The following is a 17,456-nucleotide window of genomic DNA, read 5'->3' on the forward strand; positions in this document are numbered from 1 at the left end:
TAATATATCTCTGTTAATAAACATTATCGAACCAAGAAAGCTTCACTGAGATAGGCCCTTTATGCACAGCATGTCCCAAGATGTATTAAACAAAACAATAAATAAGACTAAAACAAATGGCATCAATTAAAACAATTATTGTTTTCCAAATAATTAGCAGATCATTGTGAAAAAAACATCTATTTCACAATTATAGCAAGAAATGATTGCTAGTGCAGGCTGAGACATCAATGTCGTTTTTTTAAGTCTAAATCTGGAAATAATTTTCTGAATCTCTTTCTGTACTTTCTTGTTTATGCACAGTTGTATCATCTGTATTTGGTACAGGATATGGAGTAATATATTCATCTTATAGAGGATATTCCCACCTGCCCATGAAGATATATTTAACACTCTGCCTTCAGTGCTTTTAAGAGATGGGTCATATTTAAGCAATCCGGGCCTGACGCATAGGAAAGACAGATTTTCTTTCTGAATTACCTGATTTGTGCTGACAGGCTACCGAATACAAACAGAGATGGGTATAAACATGTTTATCTGGCAATGTGCCTCAGAACATGACACATTTGTTGCTTCACATATCTTGATATCTATCCCCTGCCTGGCTGAGACTCTACTTACCTTTCATTCTGACCATAGCATCTGACTGACCTCTTGCAACACATTGGCTTACATGACACGTGTTTATCAGAACAAAAAAGGCTTTCACCCAACAAAATATGTATTATTTATTAGCTCTATGGGGATTCCTCGACTTCTTGAAGACTTCCTCGAATACTTGGCCCTCTTATAAAACTGCCTGAGTAATTCTAAGCATTTTAAGAGCAAATATACAAATTTGATTTAGTTATTGAAAACAAAACCTCAGACTTTTTTCAACCACAGGGACAGCATGAGTTGGAAAACACTTGTTTTGTGTATTCTAACACTGCATTATGTAACACTGAAATCACTTACATTTGAGTGGCGAAGTCCTGGCTGGGGTCAAGGGGTGAATAGTCAAATATCCTCTGAAGGTTACCCACATACCTAAAGATCAAAACATATGTCACGCGCTCACCTCGGACAGAGCACAGACACGAGACGATTCCAAACACACAAAGTGGTGCTGAGACGACACTAAGACCAAGTATTACTCTGAATAACTCTGCATTTACCATCATACCTAATCCAGACCAAGACAATCAACAAAGAAAGAAATTATAGACTCCCGTCAATGATTACAAGTAAGCCAGCATTGCAAAAACTACTACAAAAGGTGGGACATATCAGGTCCTTCACGTACAAACTGTGACTGCAGCTTCTCTTTCTTGATGCCTTCTGTTAACGATTGATATACTTTATAAGAAATTGTAGCTATTTTATCCATCTGCCATTTGGTTACAAATGGCGAATTGATTAGTGGAGCAACAGTACCTCCAGTTGCCTAATGTAAATAAAAGTCTACACCCCAAATAATATAGATGATAACATACTGTGCAAAATGAATGATGTGTTTTCCTCTAAGTTAAGTCTAATCACCGTGTACTCACATCCTCTGGAAGTCTGGGATGCTGAATAGGACCTGAATCACTGTGCCGAGGTAGCAGCTGTTGCCCAGGTTTTTGATGCCTGTGTAACCAGAACCAAACACCGCTTTCAGCTTCATGCCCGACTCCTGAATCACCTCCCATTCACTGACCCGCGGCCGGGAGTTATTGTCTGTGTGGTGACCGTTCTCTGTCTGCGGGGAGTGAGAAAAAGAGAGGAAAAGCTTCACTGTGGATACCTCACTTTTTTTTGTTGTTGTTTTGTTTGTTTACAGCTTAGACAACTTACTTTTTTCTGCATCTGTAGCATGTCAATTCCAAAGTGTGACAAGTGATCTGACATTTGAGGGTCCAACACGGCTTCCTCCTCCTCAAATGAGTAGACATCTAAGAGCAAAGGTTCAGTTCAATCACTATGATGGGCTCGCTTTTTTGATCAGACTTTATAGAACAAGCTCAACGTGTTAATTAACAGGTTCATTTCAAATTCCAGATTTCTGGTCGGCAAGTCCACCGAACCATGCTCCGAAATCTAACAAATGTAATCTCTGACACTGAAAATAATTTGCTTCATGACAGATAACAGATTTTGTTGCAGGGCTGTTGCCTTGGATTGTATTACATTGTACAAGTGTACCTGGTAAATCAGTGTGTATCATCTTCAAGTTATACCATTTAAACAAACTATTATACAATAATAGCTACTGTACTGTTTTGTTTCCTAAAAATGTTACAAACATTACAAGAAACTTTACCAGAACTTTCTTTGCGTTGGTAAAACTAGAACAATTTAAAAAACACAGACTGAGTGACTGACTAACTCCATGTAATAATTCTGCATTTTAGATAATCAAGTGTCTCAGACCTGCTCCATCTGGGGTGATGGTGTCCATTTTGACAGCCAGGGGGTATTTGGTCTCTTTGTAGTGATCCAGAGCGTGGCCGTTGCCTCCGCTCCCGTCAAAGAACCACTTCCCACAGAGCACTGCTCCATCTGTCAGGTTCAGCCACAGGTTCTCTCTCATCTCGCACTTCTGACACTTCCAGCCACTGATAGCAAAGAAACAGCGAATCTTAAACTCTTACGTTACTGTTGTGTTGTTTTTTAAATATCCTGCAGTCATGCAAAGACTCAGTGAGTGACTGCATTCTGCTCACAAGGAGGTGAAGAAGTGACTAGATTTATATTTGACTGTTAACAAACTGGATAGACAAAGCAAAATGCAGGAGAAAACGAAAGTTGCGTGAATTAAACCATTGCTGTCTACCCAGAAATAATTTGAGGCCCACTGTATGAATGATACAGTGGTGTATCAGTGTGGCCTGGTGCCTTCCTACCTGGGTGGGATCCTGACCCCATTATCCAGCTGTCTGAGACTTCTGGCATGTCTGGACACCTGGATCTCCTCCTCCCAGGATTCAAGCTCCTGCTTCTTGTAAGCTGATGGTGCATTGAGCACTGCATCGCAGGCGATGGTCACCTGGACGTCACAGGGAACGGCAGAGACAGAATGAACTTCTCAAAGTGGATGTGATTCACGTTAAATATATATATATATATATATATATATATATATATATACACATATATATATATATATATATATATATATATATATATATATATATACACATATATATATATATATATATATATATATATATATATATATATATATATATATATATATATATACACATATATACATACATATATATATATATATACATATATACATACACATATATATATATATATATATATATATATATATATATATATATATATATAAAAAAAACGTCTTCTTAAAAAGAAAGCTTAGGGAATTAAGAACCTCTTCCTCTCTCCTTAACAGTGCATTTGTCAGATGTACAAATGTATGTTTTACTACTGTAGAAACATTAAACTTATATGAATTAACCTTAAGCGTAAGTAATCAATAACAGTTTATAGACAGGGTAATAGTGGACATGCAAAATCTATGCAAGGCATTGTGAAGCTGTGCCACATAAAGTGATTAATCCCGCATAGGAAGACAGGTGTAGTGCAGAAACAAACCATGCAAAACAAGAAGGGTTGCAAAAAAATGATACACGCATAGAATAATTTGAAAACTTAAACCCAGTGACATGCAAACATCAAGCCAGCCTCGTTCACTGTAGAAGCTCAAGCTGCTGTAAAATAATATATATATATATATATATATATATATATATATATATATATATATATATATATATATATATATATATATATACACACACACACATACACACACACACACACACACACACACACACACACACAACACACACACACACACACTAAGTGCGCCCAGCGGATTCCCAAAATCATTGCTTGGCAGAGTATGAAACACTAAAATCTGCCACCAAAACCCATCCAAAAGGAAGCATTGGGGTGAGCTAACAGCTACTAGAGGTTTTATTTGAAGCACATGGGAGACTCTGAGCTTCCTCAAAATATATTATATTCTTGAGTGCAAAGTTTAAAATGTGTGACCATGAAACTCTCACTTAAACCCAAACAAATGAATGGATTCAGGCTTTGTGGCTCTTCAGGACAAGAGGGACCAACCGGTTTGGTTCAGTGACCACCGAGTGCACCCTCCCCATCTACATGCATGAAAACACACAAGAGCTCGTGCAGCACCGACTCACTGACCAGAGCGGGCAACTCCTCAATATTTGGTAAGGGGATCTCGAAGTGGTCTGGAAAAATGACCAGCTTGGCCTCGTCTTCATACTCATAGTCCTCTCCGTTAAAATCACGGTTTAGCTCTAAATCTACAGGGGAGGAAGTAAACATTATGTTACTGTTTTGTTATTTTATCTTCTCTTCTTTTCTGCTCTTGAGAGCGAGGTCTGTTCTTTTTGTTTTCATGTTCCTGCGTCGTTTCTGTAGTCAACACCATAACAGTCTAAGGATCAGTGAATGCAAACAGATTAAACCTCGAACAAGAAAATCACCTATGGCATCTTTTTTTTCAACAACAGTGACAGGATGACTTCATACGATGCTGATGACTCTTTTGCTAACACACCATTCATGTAGAGCTATATTTAGCCATTTATCAGACACTCTTCTCACTAGCAATTTATAGAGTTACTTCTCAGGAGTACTGAGGACGGCTTGAATCTCTGACATTTGTCTGTGCAGCTGTGGTACCCTCATTTCATTATTGATTACATTATGAGACTAAATTATCACAATTAGGGCTGCAGCTAACCTTTATTTTCCTTATTGATCAATCTGCTTGATGTTTTCTCGACTAATCGTTTGGTCTTTCCCAAGATGACACCTTATTTTATAAGATCACCAGTCCAAAACCAGAGACATTTAGTTACTATGGAGCTGAAACAAATAGTCAATCAATTGATTTGTCGATCAAAAGAAAATTGCAATAAAAAACTATTTTGATAATTGACTATATTATTTCCTATTTCCTATTTATTTTTTAGTTTTTGGGGTGTTTGTCGTGCAAAACAAGGTATTGGAAGACACCATCCTGGGCTGCAGGATTTCTTCACAATTTTCTGACCTTATTTTTAAACCAAACAATGAATCAATGAAGATTAATCCATAACGACAATAATTAAATTCAGCTGTAGTTTTCTATCAAGTAAAACAAAGAGAGGCGTTACATCCTCACCGACATTTTCTGTCAATCAGCTAATTGATGAGTAGATATGTGACGATATGAAAAATTCATGATATTATCCCAATAATAATTAAAATATGCTTAAAACTATTGGTAGTAAAACTAATGGAATCACATAAAATGTTGTTAAGACACTAACATTGTCATTGCATCACAAACAGGACACACATTATATTTTAGGGAACATCCTTTTCAGTGGAAAAACAAACAAACAATCTCTGTTTTTTTTTACATAATAATTCCTGTATTCTATCTTTCACTCCTTTACCATGACAGGGAGCTTGGCAGCTTCTTCAAGTCACTCACGATGATATTCACGATTACCCAATAGGGGAAATTCACCACTATCAACAAGTGTTTTTCATCGCAGCCTGCGATATAATCCTATAATGTCCCATCCCTATTAATCATTTCAATTCTTATCTAAATGACATCAACCTGTTGGAAAGGGAATCTAGAGAGAGCCTCTTCTCTTAAGTCACTCTCCATACAGAGTTGTCTGTTCTCCACTCCAGCCTAAAGTCGCGTAATGACTCATTAGAAACAGGATCATAGGTTATCCCTGACATTGTTATTGTGCCCACTGGCTTCATGTCCGTGGTTACCAGCTAGATTAGGTCACTGGCCTGGTATGTAGCTGACGATGGATACATGCATGCCCGCTGTCACATCAAAGATCCAAAATGGACGACAGAGAGAATTGCCCCGGACAAATTTCTATAGGAGAGAGTGAGTCAGATGTTACGTAGAGGGTTGACCTCATTGGACAGCAACCATCAAAAGGCAATGGGTGGTAAGTCTATCAAGCGGTGGACAATGATCCCACAGAAACATCAATTGCATTGAGGGTGAGTGGAAGGAATTCCTCCCCCGCCAGGCCAGCAATGGGGGAGGGCGGGTGAGAGACACCTGGTCCTGGCCGAGCAGCGTCATAGCTGCAGTGGAAGTGTGTCAGGGAGGTTGACAGGTGGTGGCAGCTGAGAGGTCGACGACCAACCCGCCCCCTCCCCCACACCGAGGAGGAAGAGGAGTAGACCAGGCTTTGATTTAGAACAGTTACCAACCACATATACAAATAAATGGGCTATACTTGGACCGCAGGAGGACAGGTCTCATCATGGGAAATATCTGACGCTTTGGGTAAAGGCCGGCTGGAGGGGCAGCTGGCGGGTCACCACAGTGTAACAAACAATAACACCAGCTTGTAATGGAGGGGTTCTGTTAGCAGAGAGAGGTGTTTCAGACCACAGAAATGACTTTAATATTAAAACACCAGGTTTGGTCCAGCCTCTAACCAGTGGTGGACAGTAACTAATAATATTACACATTATTAGGCAAAGGCCCGCGACCCACTTTTGGGTCGCAACCCACCAGTTGAGAATCACTGCTCTAGAGCCAGTGCTAGATTGTGAAAAGTGAAGAATTTTACTTAAATTTGCATTCTTTCTATTGGCCAGCAGGGGGCTTCTCTTCTGATTGTAAAAAGAAGTCTGATTGTATAGAAGTCTATGAGAAAACAAGCCTACTTCTCACTTGGTTTATGACCTCAGACATTGTAAACATGAGTTTACGGTCTCAATTGCTAGTTTCAAGTCTTCTTCAACACAGCATGATGTTCATTTAGTAAAATCTGGTCCTATTTAGAGTGAAATAGATGATAAAGCAGGGTATGCTTTAGGGCGTGGCTGACTTATAACTAACAAGTCGCTACCATGCCGTTTTCAGTTCATTAAAGTTAATTGTAACGTTTCTGGTCACCTAAAAATGTCTTATTCAGTGTTTGGTTGTACTTATCTACCCTCTCGTGTCACTTCTGTACATCTACAGATGCAGTAGTACTCAAACCAATAAGTGACGTCATGGAGACTATGTCCACTTTTTATATACAGTCTATGGTTCTGGGCTGCTGTAGAAACATGGCGATACAACATGGCGGACTTCATGGAAGAGGACCCGCCCCCTATGAAGATATGAAGGGCTCATTCTAAGTTAACAAAAACACAACAATTCTACATTCAGGAGATTACACACTAATGAAAACATAGTTTTATATATATTATATTCACTTCTGCCAATAAATCCCCCTAAATCTTACACACTGGTGCTTTAAGTGAAGGCCTGAGTCGTTCCTCTACCACTGCCTCTAACTTACCTAGAAACACTTTTCCATTTCTTCGTCTGGGGATGGCGCCTCCTGCTGCTCCTGTGGCTTTCTGTGGGAAACAGGAAGGACGACATTAAATTGGATCAAAGAACCCTCATCACAATAAAAGCATCTTTTAACACCTTTGATGATTCACTATGTAAAATGCTGGAAAAAGCTTTTATGCTCTGCTGCGACAGAGGGTGCGGATGGTTGTCATTTTGAAATAGACGCTGGATATTCCAGTTGCCAGGTCGGGTTACAAGGCGAAGGGAAAACCCCTCCATGGCATGGTCAAAATTAAAGAATGATAAATGAAACTGCTTCAGTTGCAGTTTGATTTGGAGACTTGAGACAGATAACATTTACATGATGTCAAGAATCGTGTGTTTGGGCCTGTCTGCCTGTACAGTATGTCATCATTTTTAATTATAATAAATGTATCAATATTTAACAGATTTATAGATAACATGTTCAGTCTGACACATGGATCAATCCACAAATAATTAAAAAACACCGACCCTGTCAGTGAATCCACTGAAACCGTGAATCTGCCAAATGACTGGCTGGCAGCAAAACAACTCAGGACAGGTTTCCTATTAATCTCCTCATGTTCTGATGGCTGCTTCCCGTTCAAGCAGCAGGGAGGAGGAGGACACAGTGGCAGACAGACAGAAAGACAGAGAATGCTGACACACTTGAGACCAAGTGGACTCATGAGGGGGAAAAAAAACAGCAGACACAGGAGCCTGCAGAATGTGAGCAGCTGTTTCAGGCCCGATCCAGGCATGGAAATAGCAGCTCTTTACAAAGCAGAGCTTATCTGAGGGCAATTAGAGCCGGTGAGAAAACACAGCAGCAGCTTTTGTTGTTCACCGTCAACTTTTGAAAGAGAGGCTTGTTCGGGTTGATGTGTGATTTTACATTCATTGATTTTACACAAAAAACAAGTAAAAGTGCTTTGTTGAGGTAATTACATTTTTTATACACACAGGGATGATAAAAAGCCTTACAATATAATGTAACAACCTACAGAAGTTTTGAATTTCTGTACATTTTTTGTAACTTTTTGGTAATAATGCTTAATTTCTGGATGTTTAACTTCAAAATGGTTTCTTGGTCATTTCTATGGAAGTTTCTAGGACTGCACTATGTCAATTGGTACAAATTATAGGGAAAATAAGAAATATCTTAAATAGAACGTTCTATTTAAACCCAAGAAAATATGAATTTATTGATAATTTATTATTGGAGACTTTGGTCTCTAATTGTATGCTTGCCTGCAAACAATTTTACATTTTTGCATGTTCAGCTGACCTGCTGTGAACCAGACTCTCCGGGTTTTTGCTGGATATCAATTTTGATTAATTAATTGGAAAAGTACCAAATGAAAACTGTCTCTAATTTTCCCATACTTCATCCCAAATTAGCAGGTTCTTTTTGGACAACTTGATAGGATATTATAAGGAAAAGAGGGGACTGTGAAATATGTTACCTATATACAGTGAGCACAAACAGTGTGAAAGGTTACAGAAGTGATTTTGGCAGCACGGATAGATACAGAGCTGAAAACATATCAATTGTTAGGCACGATGACTCAGACAGGCATCAGTCTGAAGGTCGGTCAGGTCCAATGAAAAGCCTCAAACAAAGTTCAGATTTTCATCTTTCTTTAATTAAATATTGATGATCAGCTCCTACATCATGCAGCGCACACTATGTAATTTAATCACTGATGTTCAAACGGCATGATGACATCAGCAATCCAGGTCACTCAGTGTTTTGTCTAAAGCACCTTTTAGTGCTGCATACGTCTGCCGCATCAGACCGGTGATCCTTAACGACATGACCTACTCACTAAAATACTAATAGCACCAGTGGTGTAGTAGTGGTTAAATACTCAGGTGCTTCTATAAATGAAGAATGGGTAACACGTTAGTTTAAGCTCAATGGTTTAGCATTCATGAGCAGTATACAATAACAGTTAATAAATGGTTCACAACAACTATAATGTAGTTGTAAACAGCTACAAGGACATTTTAAGTGTTTAGTAATGTATAGCATTTGTCAACAACTATATCTCCTCCACCATTAAGTGGAATACATTTAGAAACATTAGTAGTGTGTTGTATACCAGTGTTTATATACTGCATAATCATTTTTCAATTCCACCATACCACTTTTCCCCATGTTGAGACTCAAAGTGAAAATAATAAGTTGTGCATAACTCTGTGAAGTATGCATTAAATCGGTTTCTTCATACTAAAATAGATCACTTTTTAAAATATTCTCTTATGCAATTGAGATCTGCATGAAGCCGGTAAAAATCTGCCTAATTATTGAAACAAAGTTTTACATTTGAGCTCATATATTATTGGTTGTAACCACTTTATCGTGGTGGCATTTGACCTTTCTGTTCTATTGTTGATTAATATCTATCATATTATCAGTCTGTCTACTATTATATCTTATATTTTGTTTAACTGTTTACTTTTTATTATATCTTGTTTAGTTTTTTACAAATGTCTCTTGTTGCTCTATCCTCTTTGTTGCTATAAGAATACAAATTTCACCGCTGTGGGACTAATAAAGGAATATGTTATCTCTCTTAATGTCTCTACAGCTGAGTCTGATTCTGATTCTATGAGCTATTGTTTTAATGATTGCTAAGCCCTTGGGAAATGTGATGTGTAAAAGCACAATGTAAACCACGATACTTTATACTGCCAGTTAAAAATCAGTACCGGCTCAAAAAGGCAGGGCGGGTGTGAAACGTACCTCTTTGACATGTCGTTTGAGGTGCATGTAAACGCTCTGTCCAGTTTTGCGATAATGTCTCTCTACATGTTCTCGTCCGAAGCCCAGGAATGTGTTCATACACACATAAAGGCCTCCCTCCGACTCCTGCAGACCAAAACAAACAGTAACAATGAACAGCAGCACGAGGTGAAGAACCATCAACACAACAGCACGTTAAACACACTGAAAACTAAAGTGAACATTACACAGAAAATCTAATCTACATATATTTTAGGTCTTAGAATTGGTTTTTATAGTACCTCAGTTGTATACTAGTAGTGTATTTTTATACATCCTCACACAAATATTTTCTAATCTGACTCGCAGAGGAAAGGATGAGAATAATAATATCAGTAAAAGCAAATTACTTTTGTGACAATCAAAACTTAACATCAAAGCTGAATTTGTATTGAGATGCCACACTACCTGGCATTAGTTACAACAATTTCTCACAACATGCACAGTGGAAATGCAAGTAAGAGAGACGTGCCAATGATTCCGCAATCACATTTTCAAAAAAGGCTTTCTTGCTCAAAACAGTCAAAAATCTGTTCCAGCAACTTCTCACGTTAATCAAGAAAATGCCTGCTGCAGAAAAGCCTGTTGTTTTTTTATGTAAATCCACAGAATCACAGTCACCTTACAGCCATTATTTTAGCCAAAGAATGTCTCAAAAATAGGATTTTTTTCTGCTACTGTTGTTTCAAATAAATAATATGTGAATCCTGTTACACACAGCTACATACAAATTAATTTCATTAACCAAGTAGAAGCTCTTTGATTTGGGGGCACTGAGAAACCTGCATGTTAAAAACACAGTAACCTAATTCCTCATAAAAGTGCTGGTTAGTGTCTGTGGGCTGAGGCCCACACGTGTCACATCTTACTAGGTTGACTTACTGTATCTGAAACTTGTTACAGGATACAAAGGTATGATCATTTTGTCTGCATGTGACCAGTGGCTCACTTTTAGGTGTTTTAAAGAGCAGGATAAATACAGTGGGACCTCCTTCAGGACTTTTTTTCTGACGGAGACAATCTCCTGCACTTTCACACGTGGACTGTCAGAGACGAAATACATCATGAATACCTCTTCAAAACGAACCTACATTTGCAATCAGTGTGGGCCTTATGAACCCCTGTGATAAACGTTTAAGTGGCCCAGAGTGACATATGAGCTTCAACAGTGCAAGGATAAAAATAAACCAGCCCGCTTCAGGCCAACGTGATGAACTCCAGACAGCTGAGTCACCTTTAAAAACGGTTTCAGTCGAGAAAGATGTTTTTTTTATGTTGGATGTTAATGCAAGTAAGGTCGAGTTAAATGTAGATTCTCACTTTTAAATGTGTTTTAAAAAAATAACATAAATCAAAATATTGATGATTTGATGCTATATCATTATTGTCTCAATCACAGAAGAAATAAAAAATGACAAAATAAATGATAAAATGTCACAATACGGGTCATGATTTTCTAATAACTCTCTAGTGATACAATAACATAAAAACAAACTACAATACTACTTTAAAGGCCCTCACAGACTTTATATCGATTTGTACAATACTACCATGGATAGCATGAAAGTCATGGTCACTCACAAAAACACAGAAGATCATATTAACTGTACACAAAACAGTGATTGTTATAAACTATGCTAAACAGCACATTTAAGGTTTTAAAAATGCTTTTAAATTCACTGTCGTGAGTAAATCATGATAGAAACATAGGATCAAAATACAAACTTCCAGCTACCACTGAAACACTTCAAGTCCATCTTTAGACAGACTAGGAATTACCATACAAAAATTTAAAAAAACCTAAAAGGTGGCTATAAACTCTTTTTCACACACACACACACACACACACACACACACACACACACACACACACACACACAACAACAACAACGCACCTGCAACAGGGCTGTTAAAGCTTTTAAAAAATTAATTCAAGGCAGGCGTGTCAGCTTTGTGTGTTTATCGGGTGAAGCGGTGATGTGGCCTGAACTGCACCGTCTACCTCTCCATGCACAAAGGGAAACCCCTCCATCCCTCTTTCCTGAGATGTAAACAACATTTAATTATTTATTTTTTTCTCTCTCAAGTTCACGGGGAAGGGGGCCATGTCGACACACACACGCAAGCATGTACACATTACAGCAGATTCACATGTGTGTTGTCAGCCCGCCTGCGATACACACTCACCCTCCCCAAACAACCCGCTCGTGTCTCGGTATGTGTGAGCGTGTGTGTGTGTGGACACTTACGGGAGAGTCGAAGGAAAAGGCGCACTCGCTCTTGAAAACCCTATCTCCCGTTCTGGGCACTCTGACGGTGGGCATGTACGGAACCAGCAGCTCTCCGAGGTCTGCAGCCATCTTCGCATTCCTGCTTCTCGCACCACAGTGCTGCGGAGCCACCGGAGCAGCGCTGTCAGAGGAGAGGATGCTATTTTTAAAGCCCTCCGTCTCTACATTCCTCGAGCCAGGGGGATGTGACGCGGTAAAAAAAACAAAAAAAAACAACATAAAAATAATATGACAAGAGGGGCGGAGGCTGGTCGCTACTGCAGGTCGGGTAAAGCTAATGAAGGATAATGTTGTTTCTTTTGTGGGGTTTCTTGACCTCCGTATAAATTACATTGCTACTGTTGACTGTGGTGACGCTGTCTGCACGAGGATGTTTTACCAGAAGGGCCCCTCCCACCTCTGAGGATGATTCATAAAGACTCTCACACTTACTACAGCGCGTTACCCCCAGAGCCGTGTAAAGAGAGAGTTAAGTCAACGGAAGTTAAAAATGCGTCATTGTCACCAGATTCACAAATAATATAGTTCCAGGAAGTACTTGGTGTGTAATTTGCATGTGTCGATATTGGTAGAAAATCTGGTAGAAAATCTGTACAAACAGAGAGACATAATTTTTTATTTTGCTAATAAGTAGTCAATAAATCAATACATTTACAATATTCATATATAGCAACAGCATACGTATTTAGACACTTTAATTGTTTCTTAAAGTAAAATGTTCTAATATTTGAGGATTAGTAAGTGCTAGCGTTACCTCCCATGATGACATATTTTAGTCTAAAGTTCCCTTGTTTAATGGAACAGAGTGAGATTTAGTGGCATCTAGTGGTGAGGTCGCAGATTGCAAGCAACATACCTCCGTTCACCCCCCCATCTTTAAGAGTATCGAAGAACTACGGTGGCCCTCAGGTAGGGATAGGTATCTTTAGGAATTTATTACTACAAGAAGCTACTCTTCACAATACTCTGTCCTTTTTCATGACTAAATAATTGCTTTTAAAAACACAGAATTTTTTTCAAACAAATAAATTCAGAAAAGTTATTTAGTATTTAGACATAACTAAATATTGTTTGTAGAGCAGCGACAGTAATGATTACAATAGCAAAGTCACTATATAAAGTCTATGAGTTAATATCTCACTGGAATTTTAACATCACTGCAGCACTTTGGATATGTAGCATCTGCAGTTTGATTCCTTAGTCATGTTTTGTACATGACTGTGTATGCATTGGCATATAAAAGTATATGTGCATATACATGTGTACAACCCGTTGATCTATTTTAAACCCAAATAACTGTTTAAGTACTTGGAGAGTAATGGTAGCCATCTATTATCTGTAGCCCTTGGTTAACATTTGCAGAGTAGTGTGGTTTGAGATTATTGCTGCACATACTGGGTAAGAGGCAGGGTACCACCTGGACAGGTAGCCAATCTATCACATGAGATAGCCGAGCACTCGCACTTGTATTCACAGCTAGGGACGAATTAGACAATCGCTAGTTCACCCACACGGCATGTCGTTGAACTGTGACAGGACATAGCAGTATAAATAAAGACACAGGAGGACAAAATATCAGAGTCCATATAGATACTTTATTTACGCAAGAGGGGGAAAAATTTACAAACAGTGAGATCGATCGGCTTGATGTACTGATGGCAGACGCGTCTGGATTAATTGTCAGGGTTTGACTTGGGGCTGTAGTCAATCAGCTCCTTGTTGAGGGTCTCCACCTGGAACCAGGGGCCGTCTCCCTTTGTCCTCATCTGTCGACGCACCTCCAGCTGCGTCAGTCTGTTGACGACAAACAGGCAGTGAATTCATGAAATCATGCTTCAGAAATGGAAAACTAGAGCGAGCTGTGAATCCCAGACTGTTGCTAGAACACTCTTCACTCTCTTTTCACAAAGCCAGGAGAAAAGAAAAAAGACATATTTCTTCAGAAAAATCTGATCTTCTCAGTACATCCTTCACACAGAAATTGCTGCAGCAGACATTGAGAACTGCACTGCCATTGGCCGACTTTGGGACCAACATAAAGAAACACAGATACTTCTGCTATTGCAGTTTGCATCTGGTGTTATACAGGAGGTGTGTTTGATAAAAAAAAAAATGTAAAAACATATTCCCTTCTAAATCATATATTCATATGCACTTAATGTTTGGAAAGAATCCATTTCAGTTTGGCAAGTTACATAAAAAAATATTTTAACACATTTAACACTAGAACAATAAAAATCACAGTTTTATGACTGAACAAAAGGACTATGACAGGCGCTCTAACTGCCACACACAGACAAAACGTCTTCCTCAACACCTTCCTCCTCAACGCCAAAGCACATTTACTGACAAAACAACATGAAACCTGTTGTGTTGGGACAAAACTGTCCCTCTGCTCCCTGGATGCTTCAGTGCAACTGGACACTTGTTACAATGATATACATTCAGACAACACACTTCTTTAACTAACAGATTTCTGTTTAACTAACAGAAATCTGAAACCTTCAAATAAATCACTTCAATGGTGTCAAAAGAATGATCACACAATTATCGGAGTGATCTCCGAAGTAACAAACTTCTATCAGTATTGTAATACTATATAACACCAGTACCTTTTTGTCTTTGCTATAAACTTTAATACAAGGAAATAAGACCTTTTTTTTTTTTTCTTTCTTCAGGATACTAACCTCACTTTTTTTTTTTCAGCTGGAGACGTTTTAAGATGCTTAGTTTGATATTCAGAGTATTAATATAGCACCAAACAACTACTAGTTGTTTAGTTAGAAATGTCTTTATGCCCCTGTATCACAACTGTGTTCTGGCCTTCATACGTGACAGTATTTTGGGGACAGAAGCTACAACATAACACGCCAGTACTAAAACTCACCTCATGTCTGCCTTTTCTTTCTCTATCTGGATTGCTGCCATCATCTTTTCATAGTCCTTCACTGGGGAATCATAGAAGTTCCGTGCAATCCACCTGGTGATGGGGTGCTGACATGACAGAGAAAAATAATAGTTTTAATGACTGCAAATGTATTTGATCTCAATAAACAATCATTGATTTTTTTCAGTTAAAGTAATCAAGTAGTTGAACAAGCTAAGTACCTTGTAGTACTCCCAGTGCTCAGGTTCGTAGTCCTCAGGAGCTTCAACCAGCTCTGCTTCACCTTCACAACACAATCACACCAAAGTTCAATTCAAGGTAACACGCAACTTCTTCTGACTTACTCCTCAAATTACATCTTTAAATGACCAAATATTATCCAATAGTCTAAATAACACACACACACACACAAAAACTTGAAGACATATCTTCACTTACCGACGAAGACGTTCACACATGTGACAATGACAGCCACGGGAATGCCAGTGAGCAGGATGTAATATTGCTGAAAAGACAAAATGAAATACTGAAAAGTGTAATGTTGTTCTGAATGAGAGCTAATCAAGACTGTCTAAATGTTACTTTGATGCTAAAGTAGTTGACATTTTATGCATAGCTTTTATTTCATTACATAGGACTTCTATATAGAAACTACTAGCACGAGAGTAATTGTTTAATTTTGTCCAGTTTGATGTTTGCATGGCTCACTATTGGCTTTATATAATGTTAATAAACAAAAAGGTGGAAGTTTATTCTAATGGTGGAATAAAAGTCCTTCTGGATTAGGGCATCTTCATTTGTAAAATCTAAATATGACATTAGTTTTGAGTAGTAATGCAAATACATTCATGAACACAACTTTAAATAGTATTGGGGACCTGAACTCGTGTAACATTACATTAGAGGCGTTTAGTATTGGTTAAAGAGTCATCAGGTACAGCAGGGCTCCACTTAAATGTCTTGGTTATCAACACACTGCAATTTATGAAGACTTACTACTGCTGGCATCGATATCATCTATTGCAATCACCAAATTGAGGCCATTATTTGTCATGATCGCAGTAAATTAATGAGATGTTGTTACCGTACTCACCAATAAGCGCAGAAATCTCCTGTCGTAGAAGTCAGTGGGTTTGATGACAAACATTTTCTTTCCATGACCCCAACGAACAGCCACTGTAAGACAAGCAGGAGATAGTGTTGTGAGCTTTATTGACATAGTATTGAGGTCATGATATAAGGTTGTTGTAATAAAGTTATGAACTTATTAGGCTGTAGTAGCTAAGTAAAGTAAACAATCGGTGTTTACTATATCCTTCCTAAAATGTGTCTTCTTGTCAATAAATCAACAATATGAACAAAATCACTGTTATGATCAATATTACTGGACCACATAAAATATGATATTTACTAAGGTTTACAAACTCGTGTGGTAAAATATTGAATGTGCATCCCACTAAGTCAAATGAGTTTTATAGTGTTACAGTGTCCACAAATTACTATATATATATAAAAATGAGGCGTTTAATTCAATTAAATTCGACAGAGAAACTCTGAACTCAAATACATTTGTATGATATTGTTGACATGCAAACGCTGTAAAACAACTATTAAACTAACTACCAGATTTATAAAACGTGTATCTTCTGACAAATAAGAGTGAGCAGCTACCTTTAACTATTAAAGTAACGTTACGAACCTACTAACATTATGCACTTTGTGTTGACAGCAGGACAAATGGTAAAGTTACTAATATTAGCAAGCTAGCAAGCTAACAAGCCTCGGCACAAGGTCATAAGAAGAGACAGCCACCTTTAGGGGCACCTTCGTACTCTTTAAGGATCCAGGGCGTCTCTTACCTTTATCTGTCCGCGGGACTGCTCGAGAGAGTAAATTTGCCGCATTATTTCCAGATTTCAGAGGACTCAGTCTGGCTGCAAAAGCAGCGGCAGACCTGAGAACACTCATGCCCACCATCTCTACAAAGGGACGGCAGTTCAACAACACGAGCTCTAATTGGTTGATGACAGACTGAAGCGGAAACCGCCATCTTTAATGAGGGCAGATAGGTAGATTTGTATTCTAATTAAATTGTATTATTGTGTAGGC

At 38.4% G+C, this 17,456-nt stretch overlaps 2 protein-coding genes across 4 annotated transcripts in view; both read right to left on the reverse strand.

Annotated features, from left to right (window-relative positions):
* The window catches only part of usp13 (ubiquitin specific peptidase 13), a 31,949-nt gene extending 19,181 nt beyond the window's left edge, over positions 1 to 12,768 (reverse strand). For all 3 annotated transcript variants that reach the window (XM_068707399.1, XM_068707398.1, XM_068707397.1), the window contains exons 1-9: positions 12,419 to 12,768; positions 10,131 to 10,256; positions 7,362 to 7,422; positions 4,213 to 4,334; positions 2,868 to 3,010; positions 2,395 to 2,579; positions 1,819 to 1,916; positions 1,533 to 1,723; positions 958 to 1,029 (exon numbers count right to left, since the gene is read on the reverse strand). In XM_068707399.1, the coding sequence (XP_068563500.1) occupies positions 958 to 1,029; positions 1,533 to 1,723; positions 1,819 to 1,916; positions 2,395 to 2,579; positions 2,868 to 3,010; positions 4,213 to 4,334; positions 7,362 to 7,422; positions 10,131 to 10,256; positions 12,419 to 12,679 (1,259 nt within the window). In that variant the 5' untranslated portion in view covers positions 12,680 to 12,768. The remainder of the gene's footprint in view (positions 1 to 957; positions 1,030 to 1,532; positions 1,724 to 1,818; positions 1,917 to 2,394; positions 2,580 to 2,867; positions 3,011 to 4,212; positions 4,335 to 7,361; positions 7,423 to 10,130; positions 10,257 to 12,418) is intronic.
* A 1,267-nt stretch (positions 12,769 to 14,035) lies between these two features.
* Positions 14,036 to 17,345, reverse strand: ndufb5 (NADH:ubiquinone oxidoreductase subunit B5). Its single transcript, XM_068707400.1, has 6 exons — positions 17,207 to 17,345; positions 16,441 to 16,523; positions 15,786 to 15,852; positions 15,569 to 15,630; positions 15,348 to 15,454; positions 14,036 to 14,254 (listed from the first exon to the last, which is right to left on the reverse strand). Exons 1-6 carry the CDS (start codon positions 17,322 to 17,324, stop codon positions 14,134 to 14,136), a joined length of 558 nt encoding a protein of 185 aa, XP_068563501.1. The 5' UTR covers positions 17,325 to 17,345; the 3' UTR covers positions 14,036 to 14,133.
* Between the last annotated feature and the right edge of the window lie 111 nt (positions 17,346 to 17,456).

This window comes from Cebidichthys violaceus, unplaced genomic scaffold (assembly GCF_023349555.1).
Source record: "Cebidichthys violaceus isolate CVI_PGR_0920_01 unplaced genomic scaffold, fCebVio1.0.p SCAF_13, whole genome shotgun sequence".
Taxonomy (NCBI): Eukaryota; Metazoa; Chordata; class Actinopteri; order Perciformes; family Stichaeidae; genus Cebidichthys; species Cebidichthys violaceus.